General features: G+C 48.5%; 1 protein-coding gene and 1 long non-coding RNA gene across 9 annotated transcripts in view; both read left to right on the plus strand.

Annotated features, from left to right (window-relative positions):
• The window catches only part of CLIP2 (CAP-Gly domain containing linker protein 2), a 64,716-nt gene that overhangs the window by 15,923 nt on the left and 21,032 nt on the right, over positions 1 to 27,761 (plus strand). For 7 of the 8 annotated variants that reach the window (XR_013226865.1, XM_077312476.1, XM_077312474.1 and 4 more), the window contains 6 exons: positions 2,301 to 2,527; positions 11,360 to 11,901; positions 19,834 to 19,958; positions 24,187 to 24,400; positions 25,357 to 25,554; positions 26,294 to 26,397. Coding sequence is in view for 7 of the 8 variants with exons in the window: in XM_077312476.1 (XP_077168591.1) it covers positions 2,407 to 2,527; positions 11,360 to 11,901; positions 19,834 to 19,958; positions 24,187 to 24,400; positions 25,357 to 25,554; positions 26,294 to 26,397 (1,304 nt within the window). In the remaining variant the exon portion in view is untranslated. Of the gene's footprint in view, positions 1 to 1,557; positions 1,583 to 2,300; positions 2,528 to 11,359; positions 11,902 to 19,833; positions 19,959 to 24,186; positions 24,401 to 25,356; positions 25,555 to 26,293; positions 26,398 to 27,761 lie in introns of those variants that run through there. The other variant, XM_077312477.1, reaches the window with a different exon arrangement.
• On the plus strand, positions 5,419 to 6,688 carry LOC143824787 (uncharacterized). Its single transcript, XR_013226866.1, has 2 exons — positions 5,419 to 5,736; positions 6,060 to 6,688. It is a non-coding gene; the product is annotated as an uncharacterized LOC143824787 (long non-coding RNA).

Genomic DNA, 27,761 nt, shown 5'->3' on the forward strand with positions numbered 1-27,761 from the left:
CAGCTCCGTTTGGGAGAATGTCTTCTCCCAAATGCTACACGCACATAGTGTTGTCAGGTGTCCTCTGGTCAAAAGCGTTTTCTTTTTTTTTGGGGGGGGGGATAGAGTTTTTAGACCCAGGTTGGGAAATCCCTGGAGATTTGTGTGTGGGGCCCAGGGAGGGCAGGGACCTCCGTGGAATGCTCTGCCATAGACTCCACCCTCCCAAGCAGCCATTTCTCCCGGAGACTAATCTCTGTCATCCGGAGATAAACTATAACAGCGAGAGATCTCAAGGCTCCACTTGGAGACGGAGGCGTATCTACGCAAAACAGCGCCTAAAGCAGGCATCTACTGATAACACTGATGTGCCGACATCACTTTGGGATGCTGTCAGCGCATCAGGTTACGTTTCAGAGTCCTTCCAGCTTTGGGGTGAGCTCAAGGCAAGCGCATCCATCTTTTAATTAGCATATATTAACGTATTAATTATGCCCAGTGACGCCTCCCATGTAGTGGTGCCCGGGGCATTTTATTTATTTATTTATTTATATGCCGCTCTCCCCTGAGGCTCAGGGTGGTGCCATACCTGCCATAACATAGCTATACCTCTGTTTGGAGGTCAGCAACTCTGGCTGTTAGAATAGGATTGTGAGTGTCCTGCATAGTGCAGGGGGTTGGACTAGATGACCCAGGAGACCTCTTCCGACTCTATTATTCTACGATTTTATGATTCTAATTGTAGCACGTTAATAACAAACAAAATGGCTCCTAATTCATAAAGAAACCCACCACAAGGGGTACCAGTGAAACGAACAGAATACACCAATATAGCAAGGGAAGCTCAGGATCCACAGAAATATTGGATGGGGAGGGGGGGGTGAATTTCCCACCAAAAGCCAGAGGAACAAAAAACGTGTTGTGTTCACACAGGGATGGCAAAACCAGTTGACGTCTCTCTCTTGTGAAAGTTTCACCATTTCTTACCAGGCAGAATAAAACCTGGGCCTATTCTGCACACAATAGATAATGCACTTTCAGTGCACTTTAGAAGTATATTTTCCTGTTCTGCACAGGAAAATCCAGCTGCCAAAGCACACTGAAAGTGCATTATCCTATGAGTGCAGAATGGGCCCTAGTTGCCAATTGGCCTGATAGAAGGTTCTGTATAAAGCTCAAGCCAGAATATTTCTACCTCCCCTGACTAAAGTTTTATCAAACGGCAACAGAAAATGTAGACGTTTTACCCTCAAGTAAACAGCCACTTGGCTGGGACTGTCTGTTTCCTGCTGGCGTAGGCCAGGAGGGAACAAACGGGGTAGGAATTTTAAACTGTCATAAGAGAAGGAACGGGGAGTCGCTGAGACAGGAAGCAATTGAGGCATGAGTAAGGGATTTCAGGGCTGGCTGAGTTGGCGGGAAGATGATTTCTGGCCCGGCTCCCGGCTGACAGAAGCTGATGTCAAAAGCGGTGGGCGGGAGGAGGCTAAGAGAGAGCTGCACAGAGCCTCGAGATGGCTTGCTGGTTTGCAGCAGAAATCCCTCCTCTCTGTCCTGGGGGAAAGTTCTAGGCGCTGTCATGCAGCTTGAGTTTCTTTCGGAGGTGAGAGCGATGGAGGCTTTGGGGTACGTGGGCAAGCGATGCTGCAAATGGATGGTGAAGGGATCCACGAAGTACGAAGAGAAGCTAAAAGCGTTTGAACTGGAGGTGCCAGCTCTGGGCGTAAAAACCAGCTCTTCTTCAAATTCATTTGGATCGTGCCACTTCTGCATTCAGTTCAAACTGAAAAGATGGGTACTTTAACCCTGCTAGATTCTGGCAAATGCTTGATAATATTTCATTGCCATCTAGACCAGGGGTAGTCAATCTTTGGTCCTCCAGATGTCCATGGACTACAATTCCCATGAGCCCCTGACAGCAAATGTTGGCAGGGGCTAATGGGAATTGTAGTCCATGGACATCTGGAGGACCACAGGTTGACTACCCCTGAACGAAAAGTTGGTTCTTATATGAGGCTTTTCACTACCTGAAAGAGTCTCAGAGCAGCTTCCAATCACCTTCCCTTTCCCTACAACAGGCACTCTGAGAGGGAGGTGGGACTGAGAAATCCCTGACATTAATGTTCTGTAAAAACAGCTCTATCAAGACTGTGATGAGCCTAAGGTCACCCAGCTGGCTGCATGTGGGGGAGCGAGGAATCAAACCTGGCTCACAGGATTAGAAGTCCGCGCTCCTAACCACTACACCAAGCTGGCTCTATCATTAGTATAGCCTTCCCCCCTGAAATATTGTGTCTCTTTTCTCCCCCCATCCCGTTCAGTCTCTGAAGATGGAAGAAGAGGTCCAGCACCTACATGCCTGATGCTGTGATGTCAAGTATCCTGTAAGAAGGCACCCGGAAGCTTCAGCCACAGATCGAGGCAACCATGCTAAAGCCAAGTGGACTGAAAATCCCCGGGCGGGCTGGGAAGCACTCCAGCCCCGTGGGGAGACCCAGTGGGACAGCGACCACTGCTGCCACCACAGCCCCCACTGCCACGAAAGAAGGTAAGCAATGGGTCAGGTGGGGGTCTTCCTATGAGGCCTCGGGGATAAAGGAGTTTCTCAACAGGTCAAACCTGGGCAGAGCCTGTTGCTTAAAAAGCTAGATTGGTTTTGTACAGTGCAAAGGTGAGTTGGGCTTACTTATATGCAGCTGGTTTGATCCAGGGGTTCCCGACATTTTTGAGCCTACGGGCCCCTGTGAAATTCTGACATGGAGTGATGGGCACAGCCTCACAACGGCTACTCCAGAGGTGAAGCCAGCCACATAACGGCGATTGTAGCTTACATTCAGTCAGGGGATAGCGATAGCCGAAGCCATCTTTCTAAACATTGGCACAGCCAATCGAATCTCCAGTGGCCAATCGAAAGCCTTGCTGGGCAAAAGCCTGATCTGGCCCCGCCCACTTTGTACAAACACTTGGCTGGTGCCAGGTTTAAGGTGTTGGTGGGGCCACCGTAGCACCCCTGGGCACCACGCTGGGCGCTCCTGGTTTAATCTGTGTGTGGCACAACTATATTTGTTTTCTGGACATCTGCAGCAATGAGCCGGGCACAGGGAGTATTTATAGCATTTCGTTTTTTTTGACATTCTTTGGAATCAACCAGAATGCTAGCAGGGACTTGGTAAAGGAAAGATGGCTGGAATATGGGAGGGAGTAGTTACTAACAGTTAGTTAGTTAATGGGTTAACGGGTTAATGAGTTAATGAGTTAATGAGTTAACGAGTTAACAAGTTAATGGGTTAACGAGTTAACGAGCTAATTGGTTGACTGGTTGACTGGTTGACTGGTCAATGGGTTAATTGGTTAATTGGTTAATTGGTTAATTGGTTAATTGGTTAATTGGTTAATTGGTTAATTGGTTAATTGGTTAATTGGTTAATTGGTTAATGGGCTAATGGGCTAATGGGCTAATGGGCTAATGGGTTGATGGGCTAATGGGTTGATGGGTTGATGGGTTAACTGGTTAGTTCAAACTAGCCACTAATCAGAGAACTGGTTTTAATTTTAATAATTTTTAATGTGGAAATAAATAAATTATGTATTGTTGTGATTTTACTATGATGTAAACTGTCCTGAGCCCATATTGGGAGAGAGGTGGTCTAGAAATAACAACAACAACAACAACAACAACCAGGACATTCTAGCCCTCTTTTTTGATATGGGCTTCCATCCGTCTCCCCACGCCAGGGTCATAAAAGACCGTGGGAAATCTATGAATCGTTCTCCCGGGTGTTCTTTTTAAGCATTATACCTTGCTGAGATCCCACTCCTCCCTAAACCCCACCATCCCCAGACTGCACCCCCCAAATCTCCAGGTAGTTCCCCAGGTGGAGTTGGCCACCCTATCTGAGATCCCCTTTTGACGTGGGAGAGCCCTCAGCAACATCTCGGCCCCATCACAAGCGGCCGTCCGTGATTTCCGGTGCAACATCCTGTTTAATGCATCTCCCGGCTCGGCAGTTCTGAAACCTCAGCGCTTTCATCTGTGATCCAAATTCCTTCCATCTTTTTTTTCTTAAACTCTAGCTCTTTGAGAGTTTCTTTATAGTGCAAATGTGACTCCAAATGACATTTCCTTGCTGTGTTTCAAGTCGGGTTCAAACGTTCCCCTAATAAAATGCTTTGGATGTTCTTTGTCTCATTAGAAGCCACATTCTCTCTCTCTCTCTCTCTCTGTGTGTGTGTGTGTGTGTGTGTGTGTCAGTCATAGAACAGTTTACCAGCTTGGAGGTTTGCATGCTCTGTTTGGGGAGGGCATTTAATGAGGATATGATGCCCAAAATCCCACCTTGGAAGATGTCATTTCCTCCAGACGAACGAATCACTGCACTGTAGGTCAGTTGTAATTCTGGGAGCTGTCCAGGGCCCACCTTGAGGTTGGTAACCCTAGCGTCTCCAGTGCAAGGGTCTTGGAGCCTAACACCACATTACTGTGATCTTCCCACCCCATCCACCAGATAGTTGTTAATTATTACCACTATTGCAATATTGTAGAATTTTAGAGTTATCTTATGGGGAGATTGTTTTATACTGTTGATCCTGTTGTTTTGTTGTTTTGGATTGAATCTGTTTTTTACATGCTTGTAAACCGCTGTGAGCCAGTTCGGCAGTCATACAAATGCGAATGAATGAATGAATGAATGAATGAATGAATGAATGAATGAATGAATGAATGAATGAATGAATGAATGAATGAATGAATGAATGTGCTCTGGGGATCCCAGGGCTGCCGGCTCTCGGTTGGGGAACACTTGCAGATTTTGGGATTGGAGCTGGAGGAGAGCGGGATTCAGAGAAGGGAGACTCTTCACCTTCTGAAACATTTCCTCCTGGTGAACAGGTCTCTCTTGCCTGTAGATCAGTTGTAATCTCAGGAAGTCTCCACAGCCACTGTCAGATCCCTGTCGACTTTCTCAACGAACGCACTTGGCATTAACCGCAAAAGCAGCACATGGAGGTGGTGAATCCAAAGCTCGTGACTGTTCTTGTTGAAACAAGTTTGATAGGCGATACATGGAACCATATAACCCCCGAAACCCCGCCCTCCATCAGACATGGAGCAGGTTTCCCCTGTTCCCAGGGAAAAGCGCGGGAACTAGCCCTGCGTCCGGGTATGCATGACGTTGTAAATTCCTGCAAGGCTGTCTCAAAGCCAGCCTCACTGATAACATCCAAGCTCCCCTCTCCCGCAGTTCCAAGAGAAAACTGGCAATTAGACTACACAAAGGAGCGACCAATTGCATTGCAAAGCAATGCAAAACAGTTCCAATCAGTTAACTTTCCCAGACCCGCTCCCTACTGTCAGATGACAATACACAGACGGACAAGGGACATTAATAGGTAACGCCGACAGGATCATGGCAGGAGGCTGGCACCCGGGCAGATCCGGACAGCCGCCACCTGGAGACTGACAGTTCTAGCCCCCCACTCAGTTGTACCCCCACGGGCCCTCTAATTGTACATGAACTGTCTCTGGCAATCTCCGTTCCTTCCCTGATGTGACCCACAGCCCCTTATAAGGCCAGAAGGTGTGTTCGGGCAATGTGCCCTGGCCACCATAATAGGAGGTGCCATAGCCGGTGCTGCTATTTTTGTCTGTGAAAAGTTGGCCGGGACAGCGTTATGTACACTTCGTTAGAGGGAAACCCGTTTGATGGGTCAAGGTTTTGCTTTTGTTTCTTGGATGAAGAAGCTTTCTCATTCAGAGAAGTAAGTGAAATCTCAGGGGCATTGCCTGGCATCTCTTCACCTGGGGTTGCCAGCCTCCGGCTTAGGAAATTCTGGGAAATTTAGGCTCAGAGTTTGGGCAGGGCATTTAGTCAGGAAAGGAGGGCAAAGACCCCACCTTCAGAAGTTGCCTTTTCCTCCGGGGGAACTGATCTTTATCGTCTGGAGAGCAGCTGGAATTCCAGGAGGTTTTCCAGTCCTAACCGGAGGTGGGCGACTCTGGTTATCTGGAAGGTTTGTTGAAAAACCCTTGGGTGTATGTTTTCTATCCCCTTTCAGTTATTATTTATTTATTTATTTTGCAGAAATGCAGTGAGCTGGCACTCTTCTCTCAGAATCCTGGCATATTTTAAACTAGCAGAGAACCCTCTTTTGAAAACTCGCCCGTCCCTCTCGAAATGCAACGGACGGCTTGGTACACTGCAAACGGTTGATCTCCTGGGCCTGAAACGCAGCTTGCACAATTGGCTCTTTTATTGGTTTTTAAACGTACAGTAGCTCTTTTTAGAGTGCCTGGCCAAATTCTGGAGAAACGACAGCTTCTTCCTACAGGCTGCTCTGGCTTGCTGCGAACGGATGGCTGCTGGCCAGGCACGGATTCGACTCCCACCGTTGCTTGGTCCCCTGCTCTGCAGCAAATTCAACTGCTTTCTGCAAACTCTTCTTTAAGAAGAAAAAACGCTCTTCTTAGCAATAGCAGCACCCAGAGAGCTTGCAGAAGCAGTGCTGAAGTGATGTGTTCTGTTAGTGGTTTTGATTTTATGCCAAAGATGAGCAATAGCTGACTTTGAATGACCAGGCTTAAGAAAACCGTACACTTAAACAACAAAATTAATTGGTTTTTCAGTGTTTGGGATCCATTTTGAGCTTATTAAGAGAGTATCTCTTTAGGCCCACACAACATATAAATAAACCAAGGGCCACATTAAATCTTCCCTTGCTTGTGGTGGTTTTTTTGTGATTTGATATTGTGTTTTATGCATGTACTTCGCGTAGACGCTGTCTCTCTCTCTCTCTAACAGATGCTGAAAGTGGCTTCTGTTGTGCTGTCTTTTATCCTCACAGTACAATATGGAACAATTATTAAGCATTTTATGTTCACAAGAACCCTGCGAGGTAGGCTAGGCTGAAAGTACAGTTATCAGCTTCCAGGTGGGGCCTGGAGATCTCCCAGAATTACAACTGGTCACCAGACAACAGAGATAAGTTCTTCTGGAGAAAATGGCTGCTCCGGAGGGTGGACACCCTTCTGAGATCTCTCCCTTTCCCAAACCTTATTCTCCCTAGGATCCACCTCCAGATTGCCAGAAATTTCCCATCCTGGAGTTTGGCAACCCCAGAGAGAGATTGGTCTGTTGCCACCTCTGGGATGAGAAACGCCTGCAGATTTTGGAGTTGGAGTAGGGGAAAGTGATGTTTTGGGAAGGCAGGGGGAACCTCGGGCAGGGTATAATGTGATAAGAGTCCATCCTCAAATGCAGAAATTTCTTCCAGGTGAACTGACCTTGGTCACCTGGAGATCAATTGTAACAGTGAGACATCGCCAGGTGCCACCTGGAAGCTGCCAATCCTACATATTGGGCCCTGCTGCTTTCCCCTGTTGTTCTGTAGAATAACGTTGTAAATTTTCCGGCAAATCCTTGAACATCACCCTGCCGTGGGTTCCTTGAGTGATGTTGAAAAGCCCTCATGTCTACAGGCTTTGCCAAACTCAAACTTGGGCCTCAGAGACTTTTAGAAGAAGAAGAGTTGGTTCTGATACACCACTTTTCTCTAGAAGAAGAAGAAGAAGAGTTGGTTCTTATATGCCGCTTTTCTCTACCTGGAGGAGTCTCAAAGCGGCTTACAGTTGCCTTCCCTTTCCTCTTCCCACAACAGACACCCTGTGAGGCAGGTGAGGCGGCGAGAGCTCTGATATTACTGAAGAAGAAGAATTGGCTCTTATATGCCGCTTTTCTCTACCCAAAGGAGTCTCAAAGCAGTTTATATTTGCCTTCCCTTTTCTCCCCCCAAAACAGACACCCTGTGAGGTGGGTGAGGCTGAGAGAGCCCTGATATTCCTGCTCAGTCAGAACAGCTTTATCAATGCTGTGGTGAGCCCAAGGTCACCCAGCTGGCTGCATGTGGAGGAGTGGGGAATCAAACCCAGCTTGCCAGATTAGAAGTCTGCACTCCTAACCACTACACCAAACTGGCTCTCTCTACACTAAGCTGGCTCTTTTTTAACATCATTTCCACCCTTTTATATCCCACCTTTGCCGAAAAGCGATGGATTTAACGGAGATAAAAACTGGAACGATTTCTTAGGCAGGTGCCTGTCACAAGATCCCGCCCATTCAAAGAGCCAGATTAGAACCTCCAGCCCGGTTCAAGCTGTGACTGGAGACAATGAACCCCCAGTGGGAGCGAATCTATTATTCCGGTTCACCCAAGCTAACCTGCAGAGGGCAGAGAGTGCCTCATTGTTTGGGTACTCAACGGCACCCGAAGGCAGTTCCCCCAAAGAGCGCTAATGGATGGGAACGTCTCTCTTTAGCCTGGAAAACCTGTATTTTACTCTTCATGGTGAGCAGCGAGAATTTACAGCTGATAGATTCCCCCTCCTTGATCTCCGCCTCTGTCTTTTATGCTGGCTTCCCCGCTATTCCATTAATGTGGATTTCACCACTGGTTATCCTCGGCAGACGATTGCCCTGAAGCGGTGTGAGATTCTCCCTCATAGATGTGGCCAAGAGTCCGCATGGGAAGTTCTGATGTGTGTGCTTGGATCTCATACCGTTTATCCCAAATATCACGTCTTGACCTCATCAGGGCCTGACTTCAGGCATTTTAATGCAAAAAGAGAGTGCTTTGTACACCAGACAAACAATGCATGTTATTCTGAGGTTTTGCCCCTGGACAGCCTCGTTTCTCCTGCCTTTGTTTGTTTTTTTGGTGTGGGGGGAAAACAATTAGTGACTAGGTGGGTGAGCTTGAAATCATGAATAATAGAAGGACTTTCAATGTATTTTGAATGTGCCTGTTAGTTTCCGACAGTGGCTTAAAATGGGTTGGTCCTGCAGAGGGTGACCGTGGGAGGGCCTTCAGGAGTTCTGGCCCTGCTGGTGGACCTCTTGATGGCACCTGGGTTTTGACCACTGGGTGACACAGAGCATTGGACTGGATGGATCATTGGCCGGTGGTCTTATGTCTGGAGCAGTGATGCTCTGTGTTCTTGGTGCTTGGGGAGCAACAGCAGGAAGGCTTCTGGAGTTCTGGCCCTGCTGATGGACCTTCTGATGGCACGTGAGTTTTAGCCAATATGTGTCACAATGTCAGAATGGATGGGCCACTGGCCTGATCCAACATGGCTTCTCTGATGTTCTTATGTCTGGAGCAGTGATACTCTGTGTTCTTGGTGCTTGAGGAATAACTACTACTACTACTTCTTCTCCTTCTCCTTCTCCTTCTCCTTCTCCTTCTCCTTCTCCTTCTCCTTCTCCTTCTCCTTCTCCTCCTCCTCCTCCTCCTCCTCCTCCTCCTCCTCCTCCTCCTCCTTCCTTCTCCCTTCTCCCTTCTTCTTTTTTCGTTCTTCTTCTTCATGATTGATTGGCTGGCTCCTGCATTTTACTTCCACACCCATTTCTCTGAAGGGGCATGGCACCCCTTCCAGGGTTCCTTAAACCCTGAAAAGGTTTTAAAAGAACTAGGTCCATGGCTAATAGTCCACAAGAGACGTGCTTTTTCCCTGCCGATGAAACAAATTCAACATGGTCGCTGGTAAGACAGCAAGACTGCCCCCACCTCCAAACTTGGTCCTTGTACACCATCTCATTTAACCTGCGCTGCTACGGGTGGAAAGACAGCCTTGCTTTCCCCCGTGGGTGTCTGAGGGAAGCCTGATACTTGTTCTCTTTTCCCACGGAGTCATCGCTTTTCTGGAGGGGCCGGAATGCCATGGCGACGGGTCAGTTCCGCTGCTTTTCTGCTCCTCCTGACAGCTGGCATTCTTGGCAGGGCCTCCTTCGTGGGCATAACGGGATTAAGTGCTGGGCTCTGCTGCCAACAAGAGGGGCCGGGCCAACGGCAGGGCTGAGTTCAGGCTGCCTTGCTCCATCTCGGTTGCGGTGGTGTCGAACTAGATGGGCCGCTGGTCTGATCCGGCAGGGCTCCTTTTCTTCTTTGTGTTACCTTCTCTGGCTGGCAGCTCCCGGCGGGCAGGGCTTGGGCCCTGGCTGCGAACTGCGACCCAGGAGCTTGAAAAGGTCAGTGTGCTTGGAGCCCCCTTCCTGATGCTTGAGTGGGCAGCCGGTGTGGCGGCAACCGGAATGGAACACCCATTTGCCTTTCCTCTTTGGGCAAGGCTGTTGGGGTTTTTCTGAACCCAGGAAGAACTGGGGGGAGGCTCTTCTCTGATTGCGGAACGGAATCTGTCAGGCCCGTTTAAACTTCGGGACAAAGCTGGAAGAGACAGATAAGGCAGAGCATGGGCGATCTGGGGAAAATCTCCTAAGGGGGTGCACGACTTTGGCGGCTTCTGTGAAATGTCCAGGCTGCTTCTGTGATTCTAGGCTGCGGCCATCGAAGCAAAGGTGCCTGCGGTCAGGGGTGGCCTTCCCCTCTCTGCTTTCTTGTTACGGCTACAAGACGTGGCAGCTAGATGGAGCCGCCATGTTTAGAGGCAGTGTGCCTCTGACGATCAGGTGTGGGAGAGGAGGAGAAGGCAGGGGAAGGAGGATGTCCCATTCAGAGGGCACCGTTAGGGTGAAATGACAGATGCGTTGCCCATCCCATTGGGATAATTGTTATGTTCTTGCGAGGAACAGACCCTCAATGATAAAATATCTCTAGAGTACCAGTTGATGATGATGTGAGCCATTCAGTTGAGTTGGTCTCTTGGCGATCCTATGGCACAACTACCGTTTCTTTGAGTTGTGCAGTATTCCGGCCAGTGTCCCTTTTGATCGTACATCTAACCCCACTGCGTTATTTGTCGGCCTGGTTTCCTTTTCCCACTGACCAGTCCTAGCAAAATTGCTTTCTCTGTTGAGTTGGATCGCATGATATGGCCAAAGTCAGTGAGATGGAGTTTCGTGATTTTTTTTTTGTGGTCTTTGCTTATTCCAAGAAGCAAAGCAAATGATGTTGTTTTTACTTTTTGTTGTTTTTACCATCACAGTGCTGAGAGTGGCTTGAGAGCAATTATGCAGCATACACGTGTACACATCCGCATACCTTGATCTCTTTCGTCATATTTCTTTTTCTGCTCAAAGGGACTTTACAAGTTTTTGAAACAAGAGCCAGTTTCACAGATACAAAAGTGGGATCGATCACACACAACCAACAGCTGAAATTGCCCCTTTCCAGCTTTCTAAAAAGAACGAGGGTAGAATGTTTTGACAGAGTGTCCAGATGACCAATCATTTAAACCAGGGGTAGTCAACCTGTGGTCCTCCAGATGTTCATGGGCTACAATTCCCGTGAGCCCCTGCCCCATGAGTTCATGGGAATTGTAGTCCATGGACATCTGGAGGACCACAGGTTGACTACCCCTGGTTTAAACCTTTAAAAAACATAGGACTTTGGGAAGAGCTCTGCCTTAACCTTTTCCTCTTTGATTTTACAGGTTCCCCCTTACACAAACAGGGCTCCACCTCTTCAGTCACAGCCGAGAAGCCCCCGGGGTCCAAGATCGCTGAGGTGGGCGATGACTTCCTGGGAGACTTCGTGGTGGGTGAACGCGTCTGGGTGAACGGAGTGAAGCCGGGCGTCATCCAGTACCTGGGAGAGACCCAGTTTGCCCCCGGACAGTGGGCTGGGGTAGTTCTGGATGACCCGGTTGGGAAGAACGATGGTTCCGTCGGGGGGGTGCGCTACTTCGAGTGCCAGCCGCTGCAGGGGATTTTCACACGGCCTTCCAAGCTGACCCGACAGCCCACAGCGGAGGGCTCCGGGAGCGACGCTCATTCCGTGGAGTCCTTGACTGCTCAGAACTTGTCTCTCCACTCGGGGACCTCCACGCCGCCCCTCTCCACCCGTGTCATCCCATTGAGGGAGAGCGTCCTCAACAGCACCATGAAGACGGGGAACGAGTCCGGATCGAACCTCTCGGACAGCGGATCGGTTAAAAAAGGGGATAAAGACTTCCGGCTCGGAGACCGTGTCCTTGTGAGTTTCTTTATTTTATTTTTTTAAATCTTAGGTAAAGGTAAAGGTATCCCCTGTGCAAGCACCAGGTCATGTCTGACCCTTAGGGTGACGCCCTCCAGCGTTTTCATGGCAGACTCAATACGGGGTGGTTTGCCAGTGCCTTCCCCAGTCATTACTGTTTACCCCCCAGCAAGCTGGGTACTCATTTTACCGACCTCGGAAGGATGGAAGGCTGAGTCAACCTTGAGCCGGCTGCTGGGATCGAACTCCCAGCCTCATGGGCAGAGCTTTCAGACTGCATGTCTGCTGCCTTACCACCCTGCGCCACAAGAGGCTCTATTTTTTAATCTTACCATGAGCCATTCTTGAACCCATTAGGTCACGAGGTGTTGTCAGTGATTTAAGAAAAAAAGAAACCAAGAATCTAGAGGAAGCAGGAAAGTTATGCCTCAATGGGGTTGAATGGGCGAAGCAAGAATATTTGATGATTACTTTGTTTCATATGACCATACAGTGTCCCTTTGGTCAAGTCAGACTAGCGGGCTTCATGTCGTGACTCTCCGGGGCCTCAAGTTAGAAGGTCATTGCTGGGGTCGTTTAATGAGCCCATTTGGGGATTGGACTTTGAGATTTTCCTAACAGAAGAAGCCAGTGAGCCAGAGTCCCTTGTAGGACATACCTTGTTACTGAAAACAGGGTTCAGATTGATTTCAGGCAGGTCGTCACGTTAGTCTGTAGAATTCCAGTAGCATTTTAAAAACTTGACACTGTTTTTTAGGATATAATCCTTGAGTTGAAAGCTCGCTTCATCTGATTAAAGCAGAATGACGTTCTAGTTACTAAATCTATCAGCCTTCCGGGTGGAATCTTCCCAAGACCTGGCTGAGATCTCAGCCCCTGAACGCGTTTTATTTCTGAAGCTCAGAGGCACGTGCCTTTCCTGACGGGTAGTTGTTTTCGTCTATTGCAGAAAAATTAAGCGAGAACCCAGTGGCCTCTTAAAAATGACAAGTTTGGCCCAGCTAGGGTTGCCAGGAATTTTAAGAGCGTGGGAGGCATGCAACGTCAACAAAATTGTAATCTTGCCTCTGGAGAAAACCTAGAAGCAACACTGGATAGCTCTAGAACTTGTTGGAAACTCTGGTAAAAACAGTGCTGACGTTGTTGCACAATCTAATTTTAGTTTAACTCTCATTTTATTGTGTGTTTGTAGTTAATATTATGATGTTTATATCCACTGAGAGGGCAGTCTAGAAATCATAGAATCATAGAATCATAGAGTTGGAAGGAGCCATACAGGCCATCTAGTCAAACCCCCTGCTCAATGCAGGATCAGCCCAATAATCAAACCAATAATCATCATGCTCATTGTCATCATAGAGTTTCCAGTGATTCCTAGAGCGACCTTACTTCATGGCCAGGTTTTCCCGAGAAGTGACCCAGTGATTGTCTCAATGTTGCGGTTTTGTCTTTATTTACCTCCTGCTGCTGCTCCTACCAGCTCTAGTCCCAGTATTGGTTTTCATGAATCAGAGCTCGCTTTGTAAGAAAACGGACACATTTATGGCACACGTGTATAAAGTTACAAGAAACGGAAGGGTGGGAGGGACTTGTGGTGTCTTTAGGTGTCTGCTGGGGATGTAGTTGATGACATGATCCCTGACTCACGAAAGCTTATGCTGGAATCAATTTTGTTCATCTTTATGAAGGGGCAGGTGGTGGGGTTGCCAACTCTGGATTGGAAAAGACCTGGAAACTTTGGGCGGGATTTAAGGAGGGGAGGGGCCTCAGTGGAGTAGAATGCTATGCAGTCTACCCCCCCCCCCCCAAAGTGGCCATTTTCTCCAGGGGAACTGATCTCTGTCTCCTGGAGCTGAGCTATAATTCCTGGGTATTTCCATGTTCTACCTGGGGACGGGCATCTCTACTTCCTAGGGTTGCCAGCTCTGGTTTGGGAAATACCTGGAGACTTTGGGGGAGGAGCCAGGAGGGGGTGGGATTTGGGGCAGGGAGGGACCTCAGGGAAGGATAATGCTATGGAGTCCACTCTCCCAAGCAGTCATTTTCTCTGAGGGGGGGACTGATCTGTCACCTGGAGATGAGCTATAATTCTAGGGATCCTCTAGTCCCACCTGGACACTGGCATCCCTAGCGGCTTCCAAAAGAGGCAGAAAACAGAGGTACAAAGCTTGTAATGACTGAAGGTGGTGTGGAAACCTTTCTACTTCCCTTTTAAAGCCCTCTTTGGATTATTATAGTATTTTTTTGACCTACGAAAGCTCCGTGCAGCCTGGAACACAGCTATGGAGACAGCCAGATGTCTTTGTTGACTCCCCACTGCGGAAAACTGTCCCTGTCTTTCCATCTCACTTGCAGAACATCTGCCCTAGCCAATCCTGACTGCTTCAAAAATAACATGTCACGTATGATGCCCCTCCCTGATGGGCTCGTGTTCTAATTGTACCTTTCCTTGGCCCTTTCACTGGAACCTTGTATTTGCACTTTGAAAAACATAGCAAGAATTATTATTTGTATCTCCAACTTCTGTCTGTCGAGGATGTCCGCCATCTCCCCCTTGAAGGCTTGGGCCAGATGGAAAAAAGGTTTCAAACCATTCCGGAGACTTGGTTTCCCATAGGACAGAAGCCATCCTACCCCCAGGTGGCTTGCAAATTCGATACCAACAGGCAAAAACATTTGGCACAACTGTAATAACATTTCAGCTGTTGAGTCCAAAATCCCACAAGTGGCTTGACCAGCTGTTTGTGATCCCGGCCCTTCCCCTCCTGGTTGCTGTGAGTGAGCTGGGAGGAGTCGGGTGAAGCGTCGGGTGAAGGATTCTCCGAGTCGTCTCTCGGTCTCACCAGATCTCCTTTAGCATTCCTCCAAAAGCTGTCGTTTCCTCCCAGGAGACAGGAGCCAAGCCCAACTTGATGGAGAAGTCCTGGCCACCATAAGTTCTCATTAGCCGCAGATTCTAAACTAGAGAACCAGGTTTGATTCTCTGCTTGAAGTTTGCTGGGTGACCTTGGGACCTGAGTGCCTTCAGAACTCTCTCAGCCTCACAAACAAATGTCCATTTTCTTTCATTGCGTTAAACAACGAAGAACTGAGCCCTAAACAATCTTTTGATGGGCTCCCTGCCTGCACACTTTCCTTTCTCTCTTTGTAACCCCATTTTGCCACGAGAGGCTTCCAGGAGCACCCCCAAGACTCAAACTGCAAGGGAGAACCCTCCCTCTCCCCCTCCTTTTCGCCACCGTGGCTTTTATCTTTGTACTCAAAGGCCCTTTTGGATAGACGGAGCCTTTTCCATTAAGGAAATAAGATAATTGCTTTTTGGCTCCCTTTTCGAGCTCTGAGTTGGCGGCTGCTCTGCTGGACGGGGAGAATAGCTTTGCTCTTGCCCGGTTTTCTTGCCGGTTTCGTATTTGGCACGTTGCTTTCAAAGCAGTCGGGATTGGCTGGGACAGATGTGTCCCGACTGGGACGGTTTTCTCCAGTGGGGTGTTGGCAAAGATGCTGGGGGTGTCTCCAGAGCGGGGTCCCAGCTTCACGGATCTTTGCTAGGCCAAACAAATTCCAATCATCAAAAAGAGGACTTTGACAGGGCAACTGAAAACTTGCCACCTTCAGCAATTACTCTTTTTTTGTGTGTGTTTCTGTTTTCTGCCTCTTTCGGCAGCCGCTCAAGTCGGGGTAGAATTATAGCTCCTCTTCAAGCCAAAGAGATCAGTTCCCCTGGAGAAAATGGCTGCTTTGGAGGGGGGACTCCATAGCATTACACTCCCCGGAGGTCCCTCCCTGCCTCAAATCCCACCCACTCCTGGCTCTGCCCCCCCAAAAAACCTCCAGGTTTCCCCCAACCCAGAGCTGGCAACCTTATGCTAAACCAGGGGTAGTCAAACTGCGGCCCTCCAGATGTCCATGGACTACAATTCCCAGGAGCCCCCTGCCAGCATTCGCTGGCAGGGGGCTCCTAGGAATTGTAGTCCATGGACATCTGGAGGGCCGCAGTTTGACTACCCCTGTGCTAAACCGTCAACGCAGTTTATAGCCCTTTTGGAAACGGTTCACACCACCGTGACTCAGTAGAGGTAGGCCGCTTTCGGTCACAGGCAGCTTGTTTAAAAGCATCCAACAGAGTTGGCGTGAGCAATTCTCCCCCGCCCCGCACACCACACACCAACATAAGGAAAAAGCAGGGGAAAGTGTATGTCTTTGCACACGCATCACATCTTGCAGAGAGGTGCTCCCCCCTGCAAATAAACGGCTTAGCGTGGAAGCGTCTGTTGCCCTGTTCCCGGCACACTATTTTGGGAATTGCTGTTTAGAAGCGTGGTCTGGTTTGCTGAGGATCAGACATGCACAGAAGCAGCCTGCATCTCCCCCACCTCGGACTCTTTTTAAACCCTGCGCCAACCCGTCATTTTGAATCTTCTGGGAAAGTGGTGAATTGCTGGGAAAAGAAAGAAGAACCCTTCACTTAAGGGCGAAGCTTGGGGGGGGGGCCTTAGCAGGTGGCATTAGGGCCGTAATTGTAGTGAATCTCAAAACTTCTGGTCTAGGAGAGACTCCATGGATCTGATCAACTCTGAACATCACTTGCCAGGCTGCCAGATGAGCTTAGTATCTCCTGGCTATATTACACATGTCATATAATATGGTAAATAAATAAATAAAATAATAGCCTTCCAATCTGGCTTTAGCCTCTGCGCTTATGTAGAGTAACCTTGTAGGTCTAAGAGAATCAGGACTGTCTTCCTATTACAGAAACACGAATATTACTAGCATCCTATTCTATGATTCTATCCCTATGGGTAGGGGTAAGATCCAGCTTCTCTCTATGGGAAGGGGCTGGCTGGGTGCTGGGTGCTCCTACTCAATGGGGAGGGGCTGTGGCTCAGGAACAGATCTTCTGCTTGGCGTGCAGAAGGTCCCCGGTTCAATCCTCGGCATCTCCAGTGGAAAGGACCAGGCCGGAGGTGATGGGAGAGATTTCCACCGGAGACCCAGCAGAGCTGCTGCCAATCTGAACAAACCATACAGACCTCGATGAAGGATCTGATTCAATAATCATGTGCGGGGAGGGGGTTGCGTCCGACTCTCCTTGCAAACCAGGCCTGAAAGTCAACATGGGAATACGTTCAGGGACAGAGCCTGTTCCCAATTAACCCTGTCTGTGTGCAAACATGTCTTCCTCGTTTAGTGTTCCGCTTGTGCGCCTTTCCGCCAAGGCGCCCGGACGCCAGCGGTCTGCCGTGGCAAGGAAAAAGTGGGCGGTCTTGGAGCCCTGACAACCCATAATTACGAGACAGAGTAATTCTAGGTTTTTCCTCCCTCTGACTCCCCTGGGATAATTTTCACCATGTGGCTTTTTGAAGGCTGTCAAAGGCTCAGCTGCGGCTGAGGGTCCTTCCATAACCGAGATCTCGGCTTTAGCGATTAAAAAGAAAGTGAACTTGAAAGGACGGGGGGGGAGGGGGGGTTACGGGCAACACGCGGAATCCCACTCATGATCATACCTGTCAGAAAGACACCGTATGGAGTAAGGAGCGTGAATGGAAGTCCTGAGAGATTGCACGGGGGGGGGGGGGGGGGAAGAGCGCACTGCCGGTTCATGCTACCCTAACAGTAGAATGTTCCAGGTTGGATCCGTGTCCTTGGAAGGGGAGAGGCCCCGACAGGACTGGTTTAAGGATTTGCAGGACCTGTGGCCCCAGGATTTTCAGGGCCCAAGAAGAATATGATTGCAGCAGGAGCAGCCAGATTGGGGGTTCCAGGGCCCTCGACAGTAGAAAGAGGTGTCACTTGAGTGCCCTTAAAGAGGAAACAGGGTGAAGGAGAGAGAGGCTATAGCCCTGATCTATGGGGGAAGGCAGCTTGTGGGGGCCCAGGAAGCGTGGGGCTCATTGTGCATCCTATGTGTACTACATATATAAACCAGCCCTGGTCCTCGAGGTTAACTGCACGATCTGTTTGTCTGGGATGCAGGCACAGCTCAGTCATAAGGCATCTGTTCTGTAGGCAGAAGGTCCCGGGTGTTGGCAGAGCCTAAACGTGCTTGGAAAAGCTGAGCACACGCTGCTAAAGAACAAAAATAGGTTTATTGAAGAAAAGAATGTACTTTGGAGGAAGGAGAAGAGAAGCAAAAGGACAAGCATCAGTCATTGCTACTATATGGGATGGATAAGAAACATGTTCTAGGGATCCGTTTGCCCTTGAGGACAAGCCAGCGTGGTGCAGCAGTTTAAGAGCAGTGGCCTCTCATCTGGAGGACCAGGCTTGTCTCCCCACTTGTCCTCCACTTGCAGCCAGCTGGGTGAACTTGGGCTAGTCCCAGTGTTCTTTGGACTGTTCTCTCAGAGCTCTCTCAGCCCCGCCTCCCTCACAGGGCGCCTGTTGCAAGGAGAGGAAGGGAAAGGCGATTGTAAGCCGCTTTGAGGCTCCTTTGGGTAGTGAGAAGCAGAGTGTAAAAACCAACCCTTCTTCTTTTCCACCGAACCGAAGGCCAGCGGAAAGGTCAGCTGCTTAATCAATAGCCATAACAACATTATTTGCATCCACGGAGGACTCTCCCCTCTTGTATCTGTCAGCAAATAGCATTCAGCAAATCTGTTCCGCTGATGGAACAACCAGAACTGTCAGCAACCTTTTTTTCTCTCATTAAAAGCACGTTTATTTGAGCAGTATTAGCAGATTATCCAGGCTGAATAAAGCTGCTTGCTTGCCAGTCAGATGGCATTCCACCCCTCCCACTGCCCCCTCCCTGCTGCCACGTGTGAATTCCTTTGGTGCGTCCAGCGGCTGGAAAGCTACAGGGGTGAGGGGGGGGGGAGTCCTAGCAAGGTCATGCAATTAACAGCAGCCTCCAATCCCTCATTATTGGCTTTAAAATCTATTTGCAAATCCTTTTGGAGCAAACAGGGAGGAGGGTGTGCATCGCGACCCTGATTCCCAACACTGTAAGGGCCTGGCAGTTAAAATAATCATAAATGAAGAGGGTTTCATCACTCCTTTTTTCTGGTCTGTGCTTGCACTAGTATTCATTGTTTACCCTTTTCCCGAAGGCCCAGGCTAGCCTGATCTCATTCTCATCAAAGTTTGGAAGCTAAGCAGGGTCGGTCCTGGTTAGGATTTGGATGGGAGACCTAAGGAAGTCCTGGGTCATTGCACAGAGGCAGGCAATGGCCAATCAGCAGAGTTGGATCTTGGAACTGAAGCAGGGTTGGTACTTGGATGGGAGACCTAAGGAAGTCCCAGGTTGCTATACAAAGGCAGGCAACAGTAAGCCACCTCTGAACGTCTTGCCTTGCCTTGGAAACCTCAAGGGGTTATCATAATATAGCCGTGTCTTGACCTCACATTCCTCCATGACCCATCATTTCTTCAACAGTTGTGCGCATTTGAAAAAGTTTACCTTTTAAACTCACTTCTCTCTCTTGAGTTGGTTTTTTACCCCCATTTTTCACTACTAGAAGGCCTCTCAAAGCGGCTTCTGATTGCCCCACCCTGTTTTGTGGAGCCTCCTTCAGTCTTTTGTGGAGAGAGGAAGGGAGGGTGATTGTAAACCGCTTTGCGACTCCTTTGAGTGAAAAGTGGGGTATAAAATCAACTCTTCTTCCTGTGTCCTGTCTTTATGTTCACTTTGTTACTTACCTTCTCATTGTGTGTCTGAAAATATTGACCTTGACGTTACATGAAAACGCGTATCAGAATAGTGATGCGGTAGCATTAAGTATTCCAATCAACAGAATCGTGTTTCCCCAAACTGGAGGAAGAAACAAAACAAATAAGTGAATCTGCCCATTTTACCAGCCTCCAAATCCTTCTTTAGCCACACGTTGATCACCGGGAGAGATGCTTTTGCTTTAGGAGCCACTGACAAGAACTCATCTAGAGTTCTAAATGCCTTCTCTCTTTCTCTTCTCTCCTGTCAATAATCAACAGGTTGGTGGGACAAAAACAGGAGTCGTACGCTATGTGGGGGAAACAGATTTTGCCAAAGGAGAGTGGTGTGGAGTGGAATTGGATGAACCTTTGGGGAAGAATGACGGCGCCGTGGCTGGAACAAGGTACTGAACGGTAACGACCACATGAAGGGGCCTCATACTGAGTTGAGCCATTGGTTGGTCAAGGCTGGTGCAGCTTGCCAAAGTCTCAGGCAAGGGACGATCACATTGCCAGGTCCTTTTAACTGGAGGTCCCAGGAATTGAACCTGAGATCGTCTAAGTGCCAATCAGATGGCTCTACCACCAAGTCATGATCCCTTTCCATCTTTCCCATCTTAGGAAGAATAGGGAAGAAGATAGAGGCTAAAATATCCCTTGGGTTTTCTTTGTCATTCTACAGTGGTTTTCCTCCCTTCAGCACTCAGTTCACTTTTTGTCCCCCCCCCCCAGTTTTTCAAAAAGTGCTTTTGTGCTGATTCTTCCCTTTTTGCTTTCCAGTCGAAGGGAATTCAAAAACATGCAGATTCCCTTGGATTTTCTCTCCAGCCTTTTTTGCCACTCCTTGAAGATCACTCCCCCACCCACATCAAGGTCATTCTGCTCACTCTGCACTTTCTACCACCCCCTCCCCTTCATGGGTATACAAGTTCTATTTCCCCGTTATTTAACATTTAAAAAAAAGTGACATGAGTCTATCAATATGAGACTATCACTAGTCTCGGATCACTGAATTAAAAAATTAATTGATGGGGGAGTTTAAAAGAAGCTGCACAAGGTTTAATTCCTTGCTGGTATTGACTTGAAAAGGGAATAGGAGAGGAGGCAAATGACACAGTCCCCGGTGCAAGAAAAAGGGGGGGATTTTAGTGTTGAAAGCAAGCAAAACGAAGGGGGCAAATGTTCAGCACAGAATGAAATTGATATGAGATGTAAAGAAAGAGAGATGCTGGACTGGAAAGCCCAAAGCTTTAGAAACATTCTCCCCCTTAATGCGTTAGTGAACAGTTTGGAGGCAAGGCATTTTGATTGTCTCCGGAAGGCTAACATTAAAATGGTGACTGAGCTACACGGACTTTCTGCAAATTGCAGAACTTAAGAATCATTTGGGATTGATGCACTGGGAGGGAAGAGTGCAATCAGGACAGGAGGGGCTCTTTAAAAAATTGCCCAAGATCACGACCAGTGTGCAGGCTCAAATTAGAGAAACACAAAGAGAAGGGGGGGGGGAAATGCAAATTTGAAAGGAGGGGCAGGAAATGCAGCTGTGCTAGAGCAGTGGTGAAAAGACACACCCACCCTGATTTTTTTCTCAATTTAGTGGCACAAGACTGAACAAGTTCTCCAGAGTTTCTGCCAGAGGATGCCTCCCCCTTACAAATTGCAGCCAACATTGCACAGATGTGTGCATGTGCACACACACACACACACACACACATTACCAATTATCACAGTTTGCAATGCCATTGTCAGTGGGTTCGACCATGTCATCTGTCCCCCATATTATGAGATTGTGTGAGATTGGGCAAGAAATTGCGGTCACTGTAGGTGGGTAGGTAGTTAAGAACTGTATTATGCAGGGGGTTGGACTAGATGACCCCAGAGATCCCTTCCAAACTCTATGATTCCATGACTCATCCCCGTTTTTCACAGTGGCCGATAACACAGCAGAGAACCCTTCTGGGGCTCAGCAATATAGAAAATGGAGCTTCCCAGCTGTTTGTCAAGTTCTTTTTTTTTTTTTTGAACTCTTACACGCACAATTCCTGAACCATGAGGATTTAAACAGAAGGGGCTTGCTGGATGTTTCTGCACAGCTGCGAGAGGGCAACCTTGTAAATGTTTGTTAAAGCTTTGAGCAACGTCCCTCCCCCATATAACACAACTGATATTCCATCCTGACTTGGAAAAGTGTATTTTTCAGATTGTAGCTGCAGAATAAATCCATTGGAGGAAAAGGACTGGTGTGTTACGTGGGCACTGGATCCAAAGTCAGGATTAAAGGTCTACTGCTCTGAAAATCTGCCCTCAGATTTGCATGCATAAAGCACCAAAGACGTTCTTCTCCCCAAGTGCTGGAACTGCTGCTGTAGCTCTCCCTGTGACCCCAGTGATATCAAGTTGCCAGGGGACTCCTGAGGCAGGAGCTGACTGGGGTGTGAGTGTGTGAGGGACCACCCCCAGACCAGCCCTTCAGGCCAGCTGTTCTGGCAAGGGGCATGGATGCTGGGTGCTTTCAAAGTTCTTAACTGCTTTCTGGTCTGTTCCAGAAAACCAAAAAGGGAAGGGGGGAAGAAAGAAAGCCAACCCATAACACAAACTAGGAACTCCTCATATCATAACCTCCATAATCTGAACATTTCTGAGCTCCCTAGGGGCTTTGTTAAATTGTTCAATGAGTTAATGATGGTAACCTGTCAAACTTATATTTACCATTGGAATTGTTATTGATATATGGTTGTTACTGTTATTAATGTATAACGTTCTGTGTATCCCACAGTGGTCCCATATAAACCGCCCTGGGCCGTATGGGAAGGCGGTATAAAAAATCTAAGAAAATAAAATAAATGAATAAAGAAGCCGAGAAGTCAAAAAATAATTAACATTAAAGTATAATAAATACATGTTTTATTGCAGTTCTAAAAGTTCAGTAGAAAATGAACAAGAATGCTATGAACCAGCCAAAATATGCTCAGGTAACAAAATAAGCTAGAATGAATCTACCCGACGAGTTTTGACCTCAACAAATCTTCTTTGAAGGTCCCTTACAGATCCGCACATACATAAATATCCAGAAACGAAAAACGTTTTACAGCCCAGAAATTTGAATGGAAGTCTTTACTGTACTACACAGAGGTGCCTGCAGGCATCTGCACAAAGATCCAGGAAAGGTTTACAGAAACGGGTCTATTAGGTGATCGTGAATTCTCTCCGTCACAACATAGCCCCACGAGATTTCGTGGTCCCTCGGTGTAGTGCGATAAGGACTTATATTCAACCTTCCTGAGTGTAAAAAGCTTTTTGTTTATGGATGCTTATGGATGTGTGGATCTGTAACTTAGGCCGATTTGTTATCTGGGCATATCTTGTGTGACTCATAGCATTTTTTTCTTCTTATTTTTATATTTTGTTCATTTTCTACTGAGATTTTAAGGCACTGTTTTTAATTGACCTTTAGCGCTGTGCAATAAAATGTGCTCTGAATATATTTTTATGAGAATTTTTTTGGGACTTGTCCAACACTTTGGTTCCTCTTCCAGAAAACTCGCAGAGGTGGATAACTGGGTTGGAGGGAGGGGAGAAGGTGCCGATTTGGGAGTTGCGTTAATTCTTCCTTCTTCTTTTTTGCTCTCGAACTCTGCAAAAAGAAATCTGCTTCAGAGCAGAGTACGACTGAGTCAGGTGCTGCTCAAACGTCCTTTTTAAGAGAGTTGTTTTTTCTTTTGCAAAAGGCAGCTGCTCGTTATCTGGAAGTTTTCCATGGTGAGGGTTCAAACAGCTAAGGAACAAGAAGGCTCTCAAGAGGAAAATTACCCTTGAGGGGGGCAGATTCGGAAGGCCAAGCGGCACGGGGGGGGACGCTTTGTATGTGGGGTGGGCTGCTGCTTTCCCAAGGGTGAACGCAGAGGCAATATTAGCAGAGCAGAGGACTCACGCACAACAATCCGTCCACTCACTGAAAAAGTCGAGGGGAGATTTTGATAAACTTGCCAAGCGCCTTCCCCAGATGTGCACAGCTGTCCCCAAATACCTCCTCGAAATTTGCAGAAAGCAGCCGGCAGCTGTCCTGGCTGTCTGTCAAAGGAAGGCCCTGCCAAGGCGGAGGGAGGGAAAGGAACTCTCTCCAAGTTTTCCCACCAGAGGAGAAAAATGAATCATTTTGAAGCAGCTGTTCTGCCCCGTCTTTGTGCAGACTGTTCAAAACTGGTCTTGGGCAAACCCGGCCCCTTCTGCTGGACACTGGAAAGCCAGGTCACTCTTGGGCTCAAATGGGGTGCGGTTAAGTTCTCTGGATCTCCGCAGAAATCTGACCTGAGCTACTTCTGGTTTTTGCAGAAATTGCTGACCATTTTTCTGGTTGGAAAGGGCATGAATTTAATCACAATGTGTCTAGAGTGACACTTCCAGTGCAGCATCACATTCTAATTTCAGCCCCTCAGATACTTCCTTAAGTCCGCAAGCAGGGTGAAGCCAGAGCCCTCCCCGCAGCAGCTGGTCTTCAGAGAGACTGCCTCTGAACATGGAGGCTCCGTTTTGTCTTCGAGCCCTGAGAAAGAGACCCATCGTGCCTGAGCTTTGGATTTATTAGAGCGGCTGGAATCTCATCTACACCTGTCTCTCTTCCTCCTCCAGGTATTTTCAGTGCCCGCCCAAGTTCGGCCTCTTTGCTCCTATACACAAAGTGATTCGGATTGGCTTCCCATCCACCAGCCCCGCCAAAGCCAAGAAGAGCAAGAGGCTGGCCATGGGGGTCTCGGCCTTAACCCACAGCCCCAGCAGTTCCTCCATCAGCTCCGTCAGCTCCGTGGCCTCCTCGGTCGGGGGGCGACCCAGTCGAAGTGGCTTAGTAAGGACAAGCTTCCTTCAGGGCTTACTTGTGTGTTGCACTGTGTGTGTGTGTGTCTGTGTGTATAGTTGTCAGAGTCCCTGAATATATATGAACTCCAATTTGGGACCCTAGGAAATATTACTATTACTATTACTATTACTATTACTATTACTATTACTATTACTATTACTATTACTATTACTATTACTATTACTATTACTATTACTATTACTATTACTATTATTTTATTTTTATGACGCCACTCCCATAACTGGCTTGCTGCGGTTAACAAAACAGAAACATCCATACAATTTAAAATCCCCATAAAACAATTAAAACAGTTTACAGCATATGGCAGAGGGCGGCAACCTAATATAACCATCCCCCCTATTGCGGGCATTGGCCAGTGTAGATGAAATAGTAACTGAAAGCATAACATAAGATGGAATAAACCTGGCTAGGGGATGAAATTAGGCCCCTCCACAGTCTAGCACTGCAGTGCAATAGGGCCTTAGGAGGGAGGGGGGGACCTGATTGAAAACCCCGGGGTCCCACCCGGCCTCAACCAAATGCCTGGTGGAAGAGGTCCGATTTGCAGGCCCTGCGGAACTCAGAGAGTCCTGACAGGGCCCACAGCTTGTTCAGGAGCTCATTCCACTAGGTAGGGTTCAGGACCGAAAAGGTCCTGGCCCTGGTTGAGGCCAAGTAGGCCTCCTGAGACCCTGGGGTCTTCAGCAGATTCATACCTGCAGAGTATGAATGGGGTTGAAATAGCCAGCATCTTAGTTGTGTGTGCTGAATGTATGTTTGCACCATTGGGTCAATAACTCGGTGTGTGCACACATACACGGCTGGTGTGCGCACGCATACACGGAGTAGGTGGCATCTGCACGCAGATCACGGAGTTTGTCAAAGGCCAAGGGAAAGGATCCTGCAGCCAAGCGGCAGGTCAAGCCCCGTCTTTTCCCCTCCAGCTGACGGAGACTTCTTCACGCTACGCCCGGAAGATCTCCGGCACGACGGCGCTGCAGGAGGCCCTGAAGGAAAAACAGCAGCACATTGAGCAGTTGCTGGCGGAGCGGGACCTGGAGCGGGCCGAGGTGGCCAAGGCGACCAGCCGCATCTGCGAGGTGGAGAAGGAGATCGCCATCCTGAAAGCCCAGCATGAGCAGGTACGGTGACCGGTGGCGGTGGGTGCCCACGAGGTCAGACGGATGACGTTGAGCGGCTCTAGCTTTATCCGTACGGTCAGCAGCCTTTTTCGACCTTTTGACCACGGAGCCTGTTTTTCAGGCTCATGGTTATTGTAGTCCATGGACATCTGGAGAGCCACAGTTTGGCCATGCCTACACCACACCATCTATCAGTGCCATCCGAGTACAGTTAAGCCTTGCTAAATCCATTAAAGTTGATGGGCTTGAAAGGGGATAACTCTGCTTAGGATGGTGTTGACCAGGGGTAGTCAAACTGCGGCCCTCCAGATGTCCGTGGACTACAATTCCCAGGAGCCCCTTCCAGCATTCGCTGGCAGGGGCTCCTGGGAATTGTAGTCCACGGACATCTGGAGGGCCGCAGTTTGACTACCCCTGGTGTTGACAGTCAGAGAGATCTATTAGCTAGAGACCGAACCTGCCCCTCCTAAGTGCTTCAAGTTGCCATGTGCATCTAGGAGCATCACTGTCCGTTTGTTTGCCCCCCAAGACGTTCAGAGGGTTGTGCTTCATATTGTCATCTTCAGTCTCATCCTCCCAACAACCCTGTGAGGAAAACCAGGCTGAGAGGGTGTAGTTGGCCCTAACAAGCTTCCATGGCAGTGTGGAGATCTGAACGTGGATCTTGCGGATGACACCCTGATCGCCACCCTTTCTCTGTGTGTTTCTTCTTCCCCTCCCTCCCTTGGCTTCTGTCTAGTATACTGCCGAAGCGGAGGGAAATCTGCAGCGAGCACGGACCCTGCTGGATGGAGCGCAGAAGGAGAAGGTGGAGTTGCTGAACCAGTTAGAAGAGGAGAAAAGGTATTGGCCCCAGAGGATGGAGGGGGCGGGCAAAGTGGTCTCTGAGAGACCCGGGTCTGGGGGCTCACGGGAGGTGGGCTTGGCCTTGGCAGCCCTTTATTTTTACTTGTTTATTTATTTTTGCATTTGTATACCGCTGCTCTCTATTTGACTCGCGACAGTTCACAATGATACAAGAAAAACCAGTACAACCCCCAAGCCCCCCTAATACAACATCATATTAAATGTTAAAGATGTTAAAAAGATGGCGATACGAAGAGTTCTGACTCCTGTCCCCTGTTCAACTACGGTCAAAAGCTTCTCATCTTAAACAATGCTAAGGGTCTGCTGGCGATTGGGTGAACTGCTCTGATGTCAGAGGGGGCAGGGCGACTGAGCAGTATATAGTTCTATTGGCTGAGTTGCTGTGATCTTGGACAGAGATAATAAGAAGAGTTGTTTTTTCTACCCCACTTCTGACTGAAGGAGTCTCAAGGCGGCTTCCAATCGCCTTCCCTTCCTCTCCCCGCAATAGACACCTTGTGAGCCCAGTGGGGCTGGGGAAACTCTGATAGAACTGCTCTGTGAACAGCTCTAACAGTACTGTGACTAGCCCAAGGTCACCAAGATGGCTGCATGTGGAGGAGTGGGGAATCAAACCCAGCTCTGCAGATTAGAGGCCGCCTCTCTTAACCACTACCCCAAGCTGGCTGTCAGAGTCTCAGAGTGGCTTACAAGCCCCTTCCCTTCCTCTCCCTGTGATATAGCTGGGGTTGAGAGAGTTCTGAGAGAACTGGGACTGGCCCAAGGTCACCCATCATGTCTACATGTGGAGGAGTGGGGAATCAAACCCAGGGTGGCATGCTTCTGGGGAGCCACTGGAGGCCACCTTTCCCAGGGGCTTCCATGACATGCAACTGGTTGTAAGAGGACCATGTAAGGGGCGAGGAGAACAGCCCTCTCCTCTGGTTTCCTGAGAATGCTGAGAACTGCTGAAGGAGACAGTTTCTCTTGTCTCCCAAGAAGGATGAAGCCCACGCAGCCTCTTATCCAACCCTCCCTAGGAAGCACGTGAGCAGCGGCAGTGAGATCAATGTTAGAAGATGACTGTTGGTTTATAAATAGAAAGATCACAAGATCGTTTCAATCAAACGCTGTGTCCCAGCATTTATAGATTTGCTCACCGCCGTTTTTAAGACGTCATGTGTCATAGCAGACACTGTCCAATCCAGCTGTCTTCCGTGGCCCTGATAATCAGGTTGCAATAGGTGATATTTTTGCCCTGGGAAGTTTTCAGAGAAGGACAAAATGTCTGATTTCACCAACTCCGAGGCGGAGTTGGAATTTGAACCCAGGGTGTAAACTGCATGGAGCTTTTATTCCAG

This window comes from Paroedura picta, chromosome 15, assembly GCF_049243985.1.
Source record: "Paroedura picta isolate Pp20150507F chromosome 15, Ppicta_v3.0, whole genome shotgun sequence".
Taxonomy (NCBI): domain Eukaryota; kingdom Metazoa; phylum Chordata; class Lepidosauria; order Squamata; family Gekkonidae; genus Paroedura; species Paroedura picta.